The sequence below is a fragment of the Pyrus communis genome, chromosome 12 (genome assembly GCF_963583255.1).
Source record: "Pyrus communis chromosome 12, drPyrComm1.1, whole genome shotgun sequence".
Classification (NCBI taxonomy): domain Eukaryota; kingdom Viridiplantae; phylum Streptophyta; class Magnoliopsida; order Rosales; family Rosaceae; genus Pyrus; species Pyrus communis.
Genome location: NC_084814.1, coordinates 24,293,294 through 24,307,577, shown reverse-complemented (window position 1 = coordinate 24,307,577; position 14,284 = coordinate 24,293,294). Strand labels below are relative to the sequence as shown.

Genomic DNA, 14,284 nt, shown 5'->3' with positions numbered 1-14,284 from the left:
CAGAGTCTACACTTCACCTACCTACGAACTGACACCTCAATGTTTGTGGGGACCCAAAAACCAAACCCTAACTCTTTTCCTTATCGAGTAGAACCTATTTGTAAGCCTCTCAATGTGGCCTTACCACACCACACCACATCTGTTGGTGCTGCCGGTTTGAGTTTTATGAGGAACGATTTTTTCACCGAAAGGTTCGGTTGTAGCCATTCGTAACACCCCACTGGACAACCCGAAAGACTAAGAAAACACTCTTGTTGCATCGCGTTAGATGTTTTGTGACAGCAAAAAGAAAGCACAGACGCGAGTAACCATGCAAACGAGCTCTGTCGTCCAAACTATTAACTAAACAGCGCCAAATAATTACATACAGTGGCGGCACCAGGAGTCGGACAAACTCTACTAATTACATTAACTTATAGACATGGATCCATAAAGAAAATACAACTTAAGCGTGCATAAGGACATAGACCAGCACACTCGCTACTCAATGGTTTTTTTTTGTACATATACGAGAAGCACAAATCGATAAGTCAAGGATACTTGCCTACGGTTCACAAAAAAGTAAAGGTCCTAAAGTTAGCTCTCTAAACTTTGTTCGGGATCTGGTTGCTTGGGTGCAGTGGCACCACCATTCATTCTGGCACGTGCCTCGGCAAACATCCTCTGCTGCTCAGCCAAGGCTTCTTCCTCTGTCATCTCTGCTCCGTTCCCCCATTTGACACTTTTTGATAAGTCATGCTGCAAGAAGGAATCCCGCTTGCATCAGTATATACTTCTATGTTGGAAGATCACGACTGCTTAACAAATTAAAGATAGATATGTGAACCAGTTAACTAGTTGTAAGTGCGGGAGTGTGCAAGCATGTGTACATAGATAGAGGCAACTGCAGGTTTAAACCAGCTGCACAGAAGGCACAACATCGTGAACACTTACCATAGTCTCAAGCTTGTGTTGTTCATATGCTGAGTAAACTTCCTCAATGTACTCGCTAAACCCAAGAACCTGATAACACAGAAGAGAACGAATGTGATAATGCAGTCGTCGTAAACATGTCACACGGTATAGGACATTTTTGCTCCTCGCCACTAATTACAATACTAACAAACTACCTTCCATTCTTGGTATACGCACAAATCAGTGGTAACAATTTAGGCTTATCGTACAGATATGTATCTCATCGAGGATCCATGTAGACCAATGTCATGATAGCTATCATGATAGAAGTATGAAATTCATGCAGGTAATGCCTACAAGTATAAAGATACATCCATATGCACAGACTCATAGACATACTGACTGATACTGCAATATGAAAGTACAGAAGCACCATGGACAACAACAATTTACGAGAACCATATTTATAAAACTTAAAAAACATGTCCAAATGGGTTGTTTACAAACCTGTAAAGCCTTGAGGACATGCTCAGGAGCTATTGTTCTTTTCTCCTCTCTGCTACAAACTTCATTTGACTCTGACGAGATGAGATTTATAAACTCTGCAAAAGCAATAACGTAACTCATGAAGGCTTTTCTTCAGTAATAAAGAAAATAAAGCATCCATCCAATTAAAGCACCAAGACAGTAGACAACAATTCAAAACCCAAAGTTATGGGGCAAACAAAGAGGTTGGGAGAAAATCCAACTGCTATAACTGATAATAAAAATCTCAGAAAAACTGAAATAGTAACTTTATTTTAACGTTGCTTCGAGCTTATTCAAATAATACATGTCACATTTGTATTGGAATCCAAAAAAGCATCTTGTGTATTAACTGAAACTACTACGTATGACACGCAGAACATGCTATTGGCCTAAACGGATAAGGGTTTAATCTATACAGACACCCAGAGACAAAGATATATGCATCAGCAATAGCAAAACTAAAGCAAGTTTGAATCAAAGTACAAATGTAAAAACGTAAACTAAAGATAACAAATTCATATATTCTCACCTACGCAACACTCAATCAAAAGATCTTGAGCATCTCTTGCAACGCGTACATCTGGTGGTAACATCTCTTTAATGATTTTCGTCATGGTTGCTGAAAAAATGAATATTAATCATAAGCTAGACGCACATATGGCGGCAATATAGTGTATAATAAACAGTAGGTTTAAAAACCTGTGTTTATACCCAAAATCTATTTTAGTCACTGTGTTTTCAATTCATCCGATTTGGTCACTGTGTTTAGCAAAGTTTGCAATCTCAGTCACTTCCGTTAACTTTCTGTTAAAAGTAATATTAAAATATTTTTAACCAATTTTAAAATTATAAAAAGTACTTCAAGTCTATTTTAAACACATTTTCTAAAATTAAAATACTTCAAAAAAAAAAAAAACTAAAAAAAGAAAATCACCGCCGCCCTCCCCCCCCCCCCCAAAAACCTTCCACCAACCCAGATCAGTATCTCTCATTTAACAGTATCTCCTCTCTTTCATCCCCTCCACAAATCCCACCCCACCTCCCAGTGCTCCCGCAAACATCTCCCTCCACCAACCTAAAATGCCCAAAGCCCCTTACCGATACCAAAACTCAATACCAGATACTATGCTCCCAAAAGATCATCAGAAAGATAGAGGTGGTTGATTGGTGTAGGGGTGGTGGTAGTCCTAACCCGCTTCTCCAGATTCTACCCCTTGATCTCCCTATGCCTTTAGTCCAAAAATGTATTTTAAATCTTTTATTTTTTTTCAATCAATTAATGAATATTTAATGTTTCTAATAGAAAGTCAACGCAAGCGACTGAGATTGCAAACTTTGAGAAACACAGTGAACAAATGGACGAATTGAAAACACAGTGACCAAAATAGATCTTAGGTATAAACACAGTGACCAAAAAAGTTTTTAACCCTAAACAGTATAAGATGCCATATGGGGAATTCAAGAACAGAAAGAAACCATGAGGAGTAACCACTAGAGATGATTAAAGTAAAGACTAATATCATTAAGTGATAGAGATAAATGATTACAGGGACATATGACTAGACAAGTAAACGCAAAAATAATTTGTCGCGCCCGCTTAAAGGGGTTGCCTCAACATGAGGAAACATGAACTAGCACACAACCTAATGACAGTTCTAATCACATGCTGAAAGCAGTCCTTAAAGCAAATTCGGGGCCCCTGACCAGAAAGCAAACCATGCATACCTACTCCATCCAAATCAAAATTGTATTCCCTTTGTTTATACCGTTCTACCCGCTATTTCGTATCCGATAAATCAATTTCTTGAAGCCCTTAATTCAATATACTAGATTTTGTCTATCATTATTTTCAATCGAGCTTTAATTAATCAATTTACATAAGCAATTAGCAAAAAATGAAGAACAGCAGCAAATCCCCAAACCCTAGGGCACTAATGTTGCAAAAACCGTTCTATCACAAAATCCAAAGATAATTACACCAAATTAACAAAATAATAATAATAATCATGAAATCGATAAACCTAACAACAATAATCTCAAAAATCAAACAATTAAAAACACAAAAATTACGAATCTACCTTTCGGAAGCGAAGCATCTTCCTTTGACTTCCCGATGATGTCCATCGGATCCATCCTGAACCTGCGCACACCGTAAAGCCCTCGAAATCAACACCTACATATTCAAGAGTTCAACGGAAATATACAAAACGGAAAAAAGCTATCACAGATCTGAAGATTCCCGCAGAACCGAGACGACTCACCTGATAACCGAGTTGAATCGGACAGCGAGAGAACACGAATCGGACGGCGTAGACGACGAATCAATCAACCGATCGACGACGATCCGAGTTGCAGGAAGATCACGAATCGGAAGGAGGCCATGGTATTGAATATATGGATTTATCAGGGGAAGGGCGTTGGGTTCTTCAGGATAAGAGAGCCAGATCTCGCTCGCAGGCGATTAGGGCAAACGAAACAACTCACCCCCAAAAGCGCGTTGATTTACGAGTCCACCACGCGCGTCGTGGAGGAATTTTCGACGTCCGTGTTTTCGGGGTGCGAGTGGTTAGCGGGTGTTGCGCACGCGGAGTGGGGACGCGTGGAGGTTTTTAGGGATTGTTTGGTTTTGTAAGCGAGAGGGTTCTACTCCTTTCTTCTTCCAGAGAAAGAACCAATGGCGATTTGGCGCGTTTGAGAAAATCACCCGAAATTACCTTTGGGATGTTTTTGGTTTACCAAGAGGATCATTGTTGGATTCTCTTTTGAAACTGTTTATAAAATAACTGAAAAATACTTTTAGATAAAAAAAATTGGAGCTTTTGATATTAGTGCCTCATTCCCCCAACTTGTTTAATTAAACATCTGTAGATTTTACGTTTTTGATTGTACCGCCTCCTCTAAATGAGGAGCCAAGTAGACTACAAAAAATAATTTCGTTTTTCTAAAATTTACGGACACTACGATTCTTTCAAGCATTGAGAACTTATTTATTTTTACTAGCAAATTTTTTCCTTCTGAATTTAGTATTTCAATTCCATTAAAAACTGTCATTATCCTTTTTATTTTGTTGTTATCCCTGGAATTATCTGGAAGTATTATTTTAATGGCTTTTGAATTTGAATTGTTAATGGTTGCTTACTCAATATATGACAACAATTGTACCCAAGTTGAATATGATATACAAACCCGCTCGGTACACTAAAAATGTATACCACTGTTAACGTACCTATTTGGAAAACTATCAATAAAAAATTTAAAACATATCTAATAACTTTAAACAGACGTACTCAATTATTGACAACCGTACTAAATACCTTCCAACAAACGTACTAAATTATAACTTCTAACGTACCTTTTTCTTATTAATTTGATTCTTGGGTGCATTTTATATCAAATGCTTTGGTACATTTGAAGGCATAACTAAACGTACCAATCTTGTCATTATTATTTTTTTCTAAACAAAACCGATCCTGTCAATTGAAGTTTGGTTGAGATGTATAAAATACATTTATTAATTTATTCGTACCAGTTATTTGGTACATTAAATAATAATATTGTAAGACGTATCATTCATTTGGTACGTTATAAATTGCCCAAATGCGTTCTTCGTCCTTCGTAGAAACATGCCTCGTGTGCGAGGTGGTTCCTATTTGGTATGTTTGAAGATATTGCCTCCTACAAACTTCTGTTTGATTGGCTAATGCGGCCGGCGACACTCTCATTTGTAGTGCTATCATTTTTGCCATACCAAACTAAGGGTTGCTCACCAAGCATCATGCCCCAAATTAGAAGCATCGGTTAGACAACAAGGAAAGAAATTTGAAGAAGAAGAAGAGTAGAAAAATAAATAAATAAACAGCAACTTACCAGCCGCACCCACAAGTAGCAGAAAACATCGAAAACATCAAGCAGTAATAAACCTAAAATACCTCAAAAGTGGATTACTGTTCAAATGTCAATAAATAAATTTATGAAAGCAACCACTAATTCAAATGGAAGAGCCCATCCAAATGTTAGAAGTAAGAACGAATCTGGATAAACACAACTAATAATTATATATATATATATATATATATATATATAAAGAATCCCTGAATAAAAGGCCCTCCCAGAAAAAAAAAAGAAAAAAAAAAACCTCCGAAGAGGAGGATAAATTCGGAATTTAATATGTAGCATTTTTAATTTGGAGAAATATATTAATGACATAAAAATTGATAAAAAAAAAAAAAAATTGATGTGGCAACCAGTCAAAGCCCCTTAATCATAATTTGAAATGACTGAAAGCGCTTTTAATGAAAATGTTTTTGGAACCAATTCTTAGTAAAAATGCAAGTAAATTTTGGAAAAGCACTTAAAATGCTTTTGGAACCAAAAAACATTTTTTCTAAAAGAGTTTTTAGTAATTTTAAAAGCACATTCAAACGAGCCCAAAGTATATTTCCGGGATTCACTCAACATTTTACTAAAGATGATTCAAAAGCATTTTCACCAAAATCCTTTTTAGCCATTTAAAAAAAACACTTTCAAACAATCCATATAACCACTTGAAATGCAAGTTCTTTTTGTTCAAATTTTACATATAATGTTTTTTGTTTTGTGTGTAAGGTCTAAGGTTTGAATATAAAGGTAATTATTAGTAATGACCAAGTAAGAAATTAGATAATTTTGGTTCCAATTTGCAATTAAACAAAATAATTGATTTTTTTAACAAACAATATTATCAGTCTGTGGTTATTTGATTTCATTCCTTCTTATTATATAATTTATTTTTTTTTGTCTGCAATTGGTTGGAAAAAAAAAATCCAACAAAGAAAAAAGTTGGAAAAAATGAATAATTATATTTTGTAGTGTAAGTCCAGACCAAATTAATCAGGCCAATCAGCCCAAAGATTGCATAAAAAGGGCGGCCTCATACTCAGTGAGTCGACAGCCAATCCCATCCGGCCCAATCAGTCTAGCCCAAAATACATTTTTTTTTCCGGTCCAAAAATACTTCGACGTTTTCTCTCGCTTCCTTCGACCTCGCTCAGCTCCATCCCTCGTTCTCTCAGGGCTTTGCCGCGCCTGCTCGCCCTGCAACGATTACTCCGGACGAAACCCTAATCCTTAATTAATTTTGATTGCGCATAATTTTTCTTAATTATCAATATATTAAGAAATTAATCAAACAATGGCTTCGGACGAAGACGATTTCGTGTTCTACGGAACACCGATAGAGCGCGAGGAAGATTTCACCAGTCGCAAGAAGAAGTCCGTAGCCGAGGCCTCCGGTAACTTGCGCACTGTCGTTCCTTGGAAGCAAGAGGTATGTTTTTGCTCTTATCTTTTGTTTGGTTCCTGAGAAAGCTCGAGAAAGTTGAAAGAATGGAGAAATTTGAATGTTATGTATTGGAGTATGACAGTTGAGTTTTAATGTCAGTTGTGTTGAGCTTAGAAGTTGTGCAATTGGTTTTAATGTGAAGAAAGAGAGTTTGCAATTGGTAGTTTTAGTAATGTGTTTGGTTGATGAGAAAAATTGAAAAGGAATATGAAATTGTGGACTTATTTTGGGTGAACTAGCTGCAGGTTGAAATGGGTTGTTTTCCCTTTCGAATTTTGACATCGAAGATGATAATTGGCTAAGCTCGTATAGCGGAATTATGATGAGTGATGCATGTGAGATGCCAATTTATGCTATCTTTATTGAACGAAGTTTATTACGCATGAAGTTAAGCTTTAATAAGTTTTCCATGGTTCTGCTGACTGTTGATGTTTAAATGAACAGTCTTGTTCACTTCTCTAAATTTTCTATGTCTCCAGGTTAGAGATGAAGAAGGGAGAAGGAGATTTCATGGTGCATTTAGCGGAGGGTTTTCTGCTGGCTATTACAATACAGTTGGCTCAAAAGAGGGTATTGTTACATCACTCTTTCATTTGAACTAGAAATATGATTCCTTTTCTTAAGATGTTCAAGGGTAGCTAATGGTTTAAGCCGTCTGATACAAATGTGCAGGGTGGACACCACAGACTTTTGTGTCATCGCGGAAGAACAGAGCTGAAGTCAAAACGCAGGACATTATAAACTTTTTAGATGAAGATGAAAGAGCTGTATGTTTGATCTTGGCTTTGACCTATTACACCTATTTCATTTATATCCTTCAACTCTGTGAATATATGACAAACACCGTTAATGTTGGAATCATCGCCTTTTAAATGGGTAAATTACATGTATATGCATGTTTATTTCATGTTTATTTATTCTATTTACCTAATATAAACTTTAGAACGAAGGGAATGAAAACCTATTCGTTGGAAAATCACAACCTGAATTTGGTTTCAATTATATAAGAATTCTCATTTAGCAAAAAAATGGATTAAAAGTAGGAAATAGGGTAATTTTCTTTCTCATGTAATGTTTACTGTTGTCTAGCTCTTAAAAAAATGAGTAGTATACTTATGTTTTGAGTTCTTTAGGTATCATATCGGATGACCATGGAGTTCCTGCAGATACTAGATAATGAGGACTACCCCACTTTAGATTTTAAATCAGTTTTCTGACTCTTCTTCTTAACATTTAGGAGCTTGAAGGCCAATCTTTGGGGACATCCATGCAGTTTGATACATTTGGATCTACAGCTGCTGAACTTGCTCGTAAACAAGCTGAGAAGGAACAACAGAAAAGGTTGGGGTGTAGGTCAATTGCAATATAACCAAGTTGATCATAATAATACAAGTTAGTCATTTGGATAAAAATGTTAAGGTTCTGCATGCTACTTTTCGGTGTACCCTAACCTTTAGGTTCTAGGGAGTTGTAATACTTTCACACCATTGCTGAACACAATTAAGTTGTTCGGGTATTAAGTATACAGATTTTTTTTTAAATGTACTCCTTGAAAATAGTGTCATGCATTGTTTGCTAACTTGTTGATATCTTGTTTGTCATGTATTTTAGGCCGTCAGCTATTCCTGGACCTGTTCCTGATGAATTAGTTCTTCCAGCCACAGATTCTATAGGTTTGTTTCTGTAAATTTGGGTTAGTGATTGTTCAAATAATGTTTTCTTTAAAGTTATTAGTTGCACATCTTTTATCCCCTGCTTGCTGTTTTTATTAGGTGTAAAATTGCTGCTGAAGATGGGATGGCGTCATGGTCGTTCAATCAAGGATTCACATACTGATTTATCATACGGTATGTGGCATGCAAACTCAAAGTTGTTATAAAATCAACTGCTCTTGTATCATTTGACGTGTGTGAATTATATGCTTATTTTATAACCTGGAACTTAGATCATTAGTATGAGGTGCTTTGCTAACTTTGATTAGCATGTGTGGGCTTACCAGAATACATACAGTTTCATCTGATTTCTCTTGTTCGAGGTTTTTCTGTCATGGCTTAAAGCCTTAAACTATTTCATGTCCTTCGTACAGATGCTCGAAGGGAAGCTCGAAAAGCTTTTTTAGCATTTTCTTCCAGTGATGCAAAAACACAGCTGGCTGACTCTGAGCCCGTTCATGGCGAACTGGAGAATCATATTGAGCTGCCTGCCGTTGATGACGTTCAATCTTCTCAAAGCACACCTGTAAGTAAATTTTCTTTTCCATGTCAGTCATTCTTTTATTTTTTTTGTTTTCTTTCTTGATTCAGTATTTCAATCACAATAGATAATTCTCATGCTTTGTTAACAGAACAGATGATCCTCTTGTGTATATGTTTAATTCATAAGTTGAGTTGGAGTTTTGGAACGTGTAAATTTTTTTTTCTTTTGGTATCAAATTTCTTTGTCCTGCCAGTGCTCGTTTTCTTGATGAGTTCCTTTAACCATTAGGATTTTGTAATAGCCTTCTTTTGAGGAGCGGCAGCCACTGGATACTTCATCCCCGGATCTATTTGTTCTTTTAACATAATTGTACTGCTGGGTTTCCAATGATTTCTTTCCAATAACAGAAAGACCGCATTGCTTTTGCAACTTGCCAATTTGGAGCTTGTAGCAACTCAAGAATTTCCATATCTTTTATCAATTCAAATTTTGACAAGAAGGACCCCTTTTCAGCATGAGATAAAAATTTCATTTTATTTTGGTTGGATTTTCTCTGTGCCTCACATCTTTTCCTTCAGGTTTATGTACTCTACCCAAAGCAGGACCTTCATGGATTAGGTTTTGATCCTTATAAGCATGCTCCTGAGTTCAGGGGTAAGTGTTTATTTATTTTTAAGATAACTGGGTCATAGTTCTGTGATTATGACAATCTAATGCATCCTAACTACAATTTTAATTGGTTTTATTCAGATAAGAAGAGATCACGCCCATCTGAGAATAGGGGTATTGGATATAGAAGTGCCCGTTCAATGGACAATAATCTTTTTGGCTTCAAGTGTAAGATTTATGATCCAGATACAAAACTTTTTTTTTGGCCTTCTAATTTAGGGCTCTGTCCTCTTATTGCTTTTCTTTGGTCGCACGGATTGGTTGGCCTTAACTTATGATTGATTTATCTTGTTATTCATCAGCAGGAAAGGTTGCTCCTGGTTTTGGAATTGGAGCACTTGAAGAACTTGATGCTGAAGATGAGGATGTTTATAACTCGGGTTAGTGTTATTGTCACGAATAATCAATCTTTGCAGTAATTATAGCTATTATAGAGTCATTGCTTTCATTGCATAGAATCACTTTGTGGTTTTGGTGCTGGTCTTTCCCTATTATGTTTTCTGGGAGAAACTACTCAAGATGTGATTAATTTAATCAATGCTTTCCCCTTCCCTTTATTCAGACCACAGATTGCTCCATCGCATTTTTTTCTTCATTTTGCATGATATATCCCACAGCTTGTGATTTACTGGGTAAAGACGTATAGTTCTGTAGTGATTAGACCTGTTGGTGGGATTAATTTTGGGTTAACCAGATTACCTTTTTGTTGAAAATTATTGATTATTAGTGCTCAAATTTTTGCAATTGTACTTCTTGTTCAGGTTACGACTTTGAGGAAACTTATGTTGAAGATATTGACGATGAGCCTTCAAGATCAATCACGGATAGCAAGCAAAAGTTGGTTCGAAAGGAACCTGGTGGTCTCTCTGGATTTAGACTTGCATCTAACTCAGACTACCAGCATGAGAGGTAATTAGAGGTTTTAGTATTCTGGTGCATGTGAGTTGCCTTTTTTTCATTGATTTATTAACTTTATATTCATGCAAGTATGCTGAAAAGAGTGATCTTTCCACTTGTTTTTTTTTTCTGAATGCATAAATGCTAACTACCACTCTGGGATTTGTTCCAGATTTGATCCTCCTGTAGTACCAAAAGATTTTGTACCCCACCATAAATTTTCTCAGCCTCTTGATACGGGCTACAAGCTTGGAGATCCTGGTCCCCCAGAAGTATCTCCTCCCGAAGATAATAATCTGAAACTCTTAATTGACGGGGTCGCAACTTTAGTAGCTCGATGTGGTAAATTATTTGAGGATCTCTCCAGAGAGAAAAATCAGTCAAATCCCTTGTTTAGTTTTCTAGTTGGAGGGACTGGCCATGATTATTATGCAAGGAAACTGTGGGAGGAGCGACAGAAGCGAGGCAATCACACCAAGGAGATATTGGATGGTAAATTGTCTCCACGAAAGCAGAAGATGACAGCAGAGAACCGTGGAAATTTTTTAGGGGAAAGGCCTTTGGAACGAAGCTCCAAAGAGTCAAATTCATCCGTTGCTTCTAAAGATGCCATTCAGCTTCAGTACAATCTTTCAGATACTTTTACTAAACCTGCATTAGATGTGAGTACGATACATCTTGCTTGTCCCCTTTCTCAAATGTTTATTTTCATAAATGTTTTGCGAATCTAGATTGTAATGTCCTTGGTTTACTTATGCATTGCCTTAGCTACCAATAGTTTTTCATACTTGTATGAATGAACGAAAGAACTGGGTTGTGTTTGCTCAAGGAAAGTTTTAGATTTTTTCACCTTGTTTTTTGTGTTGAATATAGGGCGAGATGCTGGAAGTTGCAAAACCTTTCAATGATGATCCTGCAAAGCAAGAAAGGTTTGAGCGGTTTCTCAAGGAGAAGTATCAAGGAGGACTTCGATCTACTGAGTCTGGTGGAGCTAGTCATATGTCAGAAGCAGTTCGTGCTCGTGAGAGATTGGACTTTGAGGCTGCAGCCGATGCAATACAGAAAGGGAAATGGAGTAAAGAAAGCAAACTCTCCACATCACAGTTCATGGATTTTTTATCTGCTGGAGCCATGCAGTTTACTTCTGGGGGATCGGTGGTATGTTTTGCTGTTGGTTATCAGGTTTTGAAGTTGTAAATGTGATTTTTATTTATTGATTTAATTATTTGGTTTCTTATTTTTTAAAACAGCAAGCCAAAGACACTCAAGCTGAAAAATTGATAAAAAAGGAAGTTTGCATAAAACGGACAGAATATCAGTGGCGTCCTTCACCTATTTTATGCAAACGCTTTGATCTCATCGATCCTTTCATGGGGAAGGTGCAGTTGAATACTCCTCTATAACTCCTCTCTCTCTCTCTCTCAACATTTTTCTTATCACCATAGATACTGTCACGTGCAGCCACCACCAGCTCCACGGATGAAGAGCAAAATGGAAACTCTGATTTTTACATCAGATTCTGGAAAAGACACAAAAGCAGAAGAAACTGTAATTGTAAAGAGAGATTACATCCCTGGTGTTCAATCTTATGCCCAAGGAATAAGCAAAGATGTAGTTGATGAGGAAAGCGCAATTGATGTTGAAGTTGAAAACGTCGAGAGGCCAGTTGACCTTTACAAGGTGCTTTAAACACAATATTCAATAATTTGTTTTTACGTGTATATGTTATACGTAGCGTAGAATATGGCCTAGTATTAATCTTCATTTGTGTGCAGGCTATATTTTCTGATGATGAGGATGATGATGAGGATGCCTCTATTCCCAAGGGGGTCGGTAAGCCAGAGAAGAAGGTTGAAGCAGCTAATACAACATTAAACCGTTTGATCGCAGGCGACTTTTTGGAATCCTTAGGAAAAGAACTAGGCCTAGAGGTTCCCCCTGAGCTGCCCTCATCAACGAACAAAGCCAGGACATCTTCGCCTCCCAAGGGAGCTGGTTCAGGACATTCCAGTATCCTGCCAGTTGATAATAAGCCACCTTCCACTCGCGATATTTCACACAGACCGGAAAGTTCTCAAGATGCTCCACGTGACAATACTGAACCTTTTAATGTTAACTTGACGGGTAATTCAGCGAGATGTAATAGCAAAACCGCAGAGAAGGATGCTTTGGGGAATCAGTTTGACAAGATTATTTTTCAAAAAGCACCTCAAGAAGATAGGAAGGACAAAACACCCTCAAGGCGGCCCCAGAATGTGAGCAGCAGTCCATCATCAGAAGATGAAAGGAGCAGAAAGCGCTCTAGGAGACATCAGCATAGACACAGTGATTCAGATAGCGATTCATCCAGTGATCATTGTGACCATCACCGTTCTAGGTCTAAAGGGAAGAAGAAAGGATCCTCTCGAGAAAAGAGCAGTAGTAGCAGAAAACACTCGAAGCATCATAAACGTCGAAGCAGAGACTCCCCCGAGAAGGATCGTTCAGAATCCAGGAGAGACAAGCACAGAAGGCGAGATTGAAAGTGATGTACTTTTTCCTTGAACAGTGCATCTATTTGCACAAGGTTTAGAATGACTGGCCGGATGCCGGCCGTATTGTTTCGTTGATTGGGAAGCTTTGCCGTGGCGCTTGTGTTTCGATACTTATAACTGAAATTAGATGTTTGCTGGACAGTAGGATTCAGCAGTCACCTTGTATGCATGTAAGTCTGAAACATTACTGCAGTTGGATGTAATATTGCCGTTGAGGTAATATATGTATAGTTTGTGGGTATATTTGCAAAATTTGAAATCTCTGTTACTCGAATGAGAAACTAGGTATATCTTTAGCAAAAGAAAAGTAGGTGCCGTGTTTAAAACAAAGGTAGGTTCAAAGAAACAAGAATTGTGGACGGTTATATCCTTGGTTCCAGACAACGAGGAGTCTGTATACATTTGAATGTGAATATTTGGTACGGGTTCTTTTGGCATTTACCAAGTGTTTCATGTAATGCTTGTTAGGTATTTGTCCATAGATTGTGTCGACAACACTCGACAAACTAGATATCACTTATCAGATTGCTTCTGCATATGTTGATATTTGTTGACATGTGCGCAACATGATTTGGTTGTTGACAATACGTCAGTGTTCGACGAAATTCCTCAATGAAAAAATTCAATTTCTTTTTTTTACTGGTTTCGTTTTCTGTTTCTATTTAAAAGACTTGTACTTTAACGTTGAGCCCAAAGTTCAAATCTTGTATGTACTCCTAAAACTTACATCCCCATTTCCATTTCACTTAATTTATTACATAGTTCTCATTTCTCTAACTTACTCATCAAATGATCACATCACGAATAAGATAGAAAATGATTTATCGGTCACATATAAGAATCTCCCTTTACTTTCGATAACACAGAAATCACTCCATAAAAGGAAAAAGACTTTGTACAATTAGGGTTGGCATGTACCAGTTAGTCCACATTAAACAGAGGAACTATACTTATTAGTCAAACTTGTCTGCCAAAATTCTCTCTTAATTACTGATTACTTAATAAAATGATTAATTAGAGCACGTGATTGGTCTTGTTTGACCCTCCGACCTTTTAATTATTTTTGACAGCTCCGTTTCACAGTCAGCTACCACTAGCTTTTCCTTGCATATCACATTTTTTATTAGAAGTTTTAACGAAAAGTTCTCGGTACTGTTTATTTTAATGAAAAATTACATTTTTACACTAAAAAGTCAATTATGGTACTATTTACTTTACCTTTTATTTTATCCTTATCGTTAAAACT

At 37.0% G+C, this 14,284-nt stretch overlaps 2 protein-coding genes across 3 annotated transcripts; one reads left to right on the top strand and one right to left on the bottom strand.

Annotated features, from left to right (window-relative positions):
- Positions 1-305: 305 nt before the first annotated feature.
- Positions 306-3,873, bottom strand: LOC137710484 (protein Dr1 homolog). Of its 2 annotated transcripts, none has more exons than XM_068449518.1 (6): positions 3,684-3,873; positions 3,501-3,562; positions 1,952-2,041; positions 1,402-1,496; positions 934-1,002; positions 306-738 (listed from the first exon to the last, which is right to left on the bottom strand). In XM_068449518.1, the coding sequence occupies exons 2-6, from the start codon at positions 3,553-3,555 to the stop codon at positions 577-579; spliced, it is 471 nt and encodes a 156-aa protein (XP_068305619.1). In that variant the 5' UTR covers positions 3,556-3,562; positions 3,684-3,873; the 3' UTR covers positions 306-576. The 2 variants fall into 2 exon arrangements, with proteins under 2 accessions (XP_068305619.1, XP_068305617.1); XM_068449516.1 differs by having other exon boundaries at positions 3,501-3,595; positions 3,684-3,819.
- A 2,565-nt stretch (positions 3,874-6,438) lies between these two features.
- LOC137710609 (G patch domain-containing protein TGH-like) lies at positions 6,439-13,442 on the top strand. Its single transcript, XM_068449678.1, has 16 exons — positions 6,439-6,727; positions 7,222-7,312; positions 7,415-7,509; positions 7,980-8,083; positions 8,354-8,415; positions 8,515-8,589; positions 8,829-8,980; positions 9,517-9,592; positions 9,689-9,775; positions 9,910-9,987; positions 10,369-10,516; positions 10,677-11,166; positions 11,378-11,662; positions 11,755-11,883; positions 11,966-12,184; positions 12,280-13,442. Exons 1-16 carry the CDS (start codon positions 6,593-6,595, stop codon positions 13,024-13,026), a joined length of 2,973 nt encoding a protein of 990 aa, XP_068305779.1. The 5' UTR covers positions 6,439-6,592; the 3' UTR covers positions 13,027-13,442.
- The last annotated feature ends 842 nt before the right edge of the window (positions 13,443-14,284 follow it).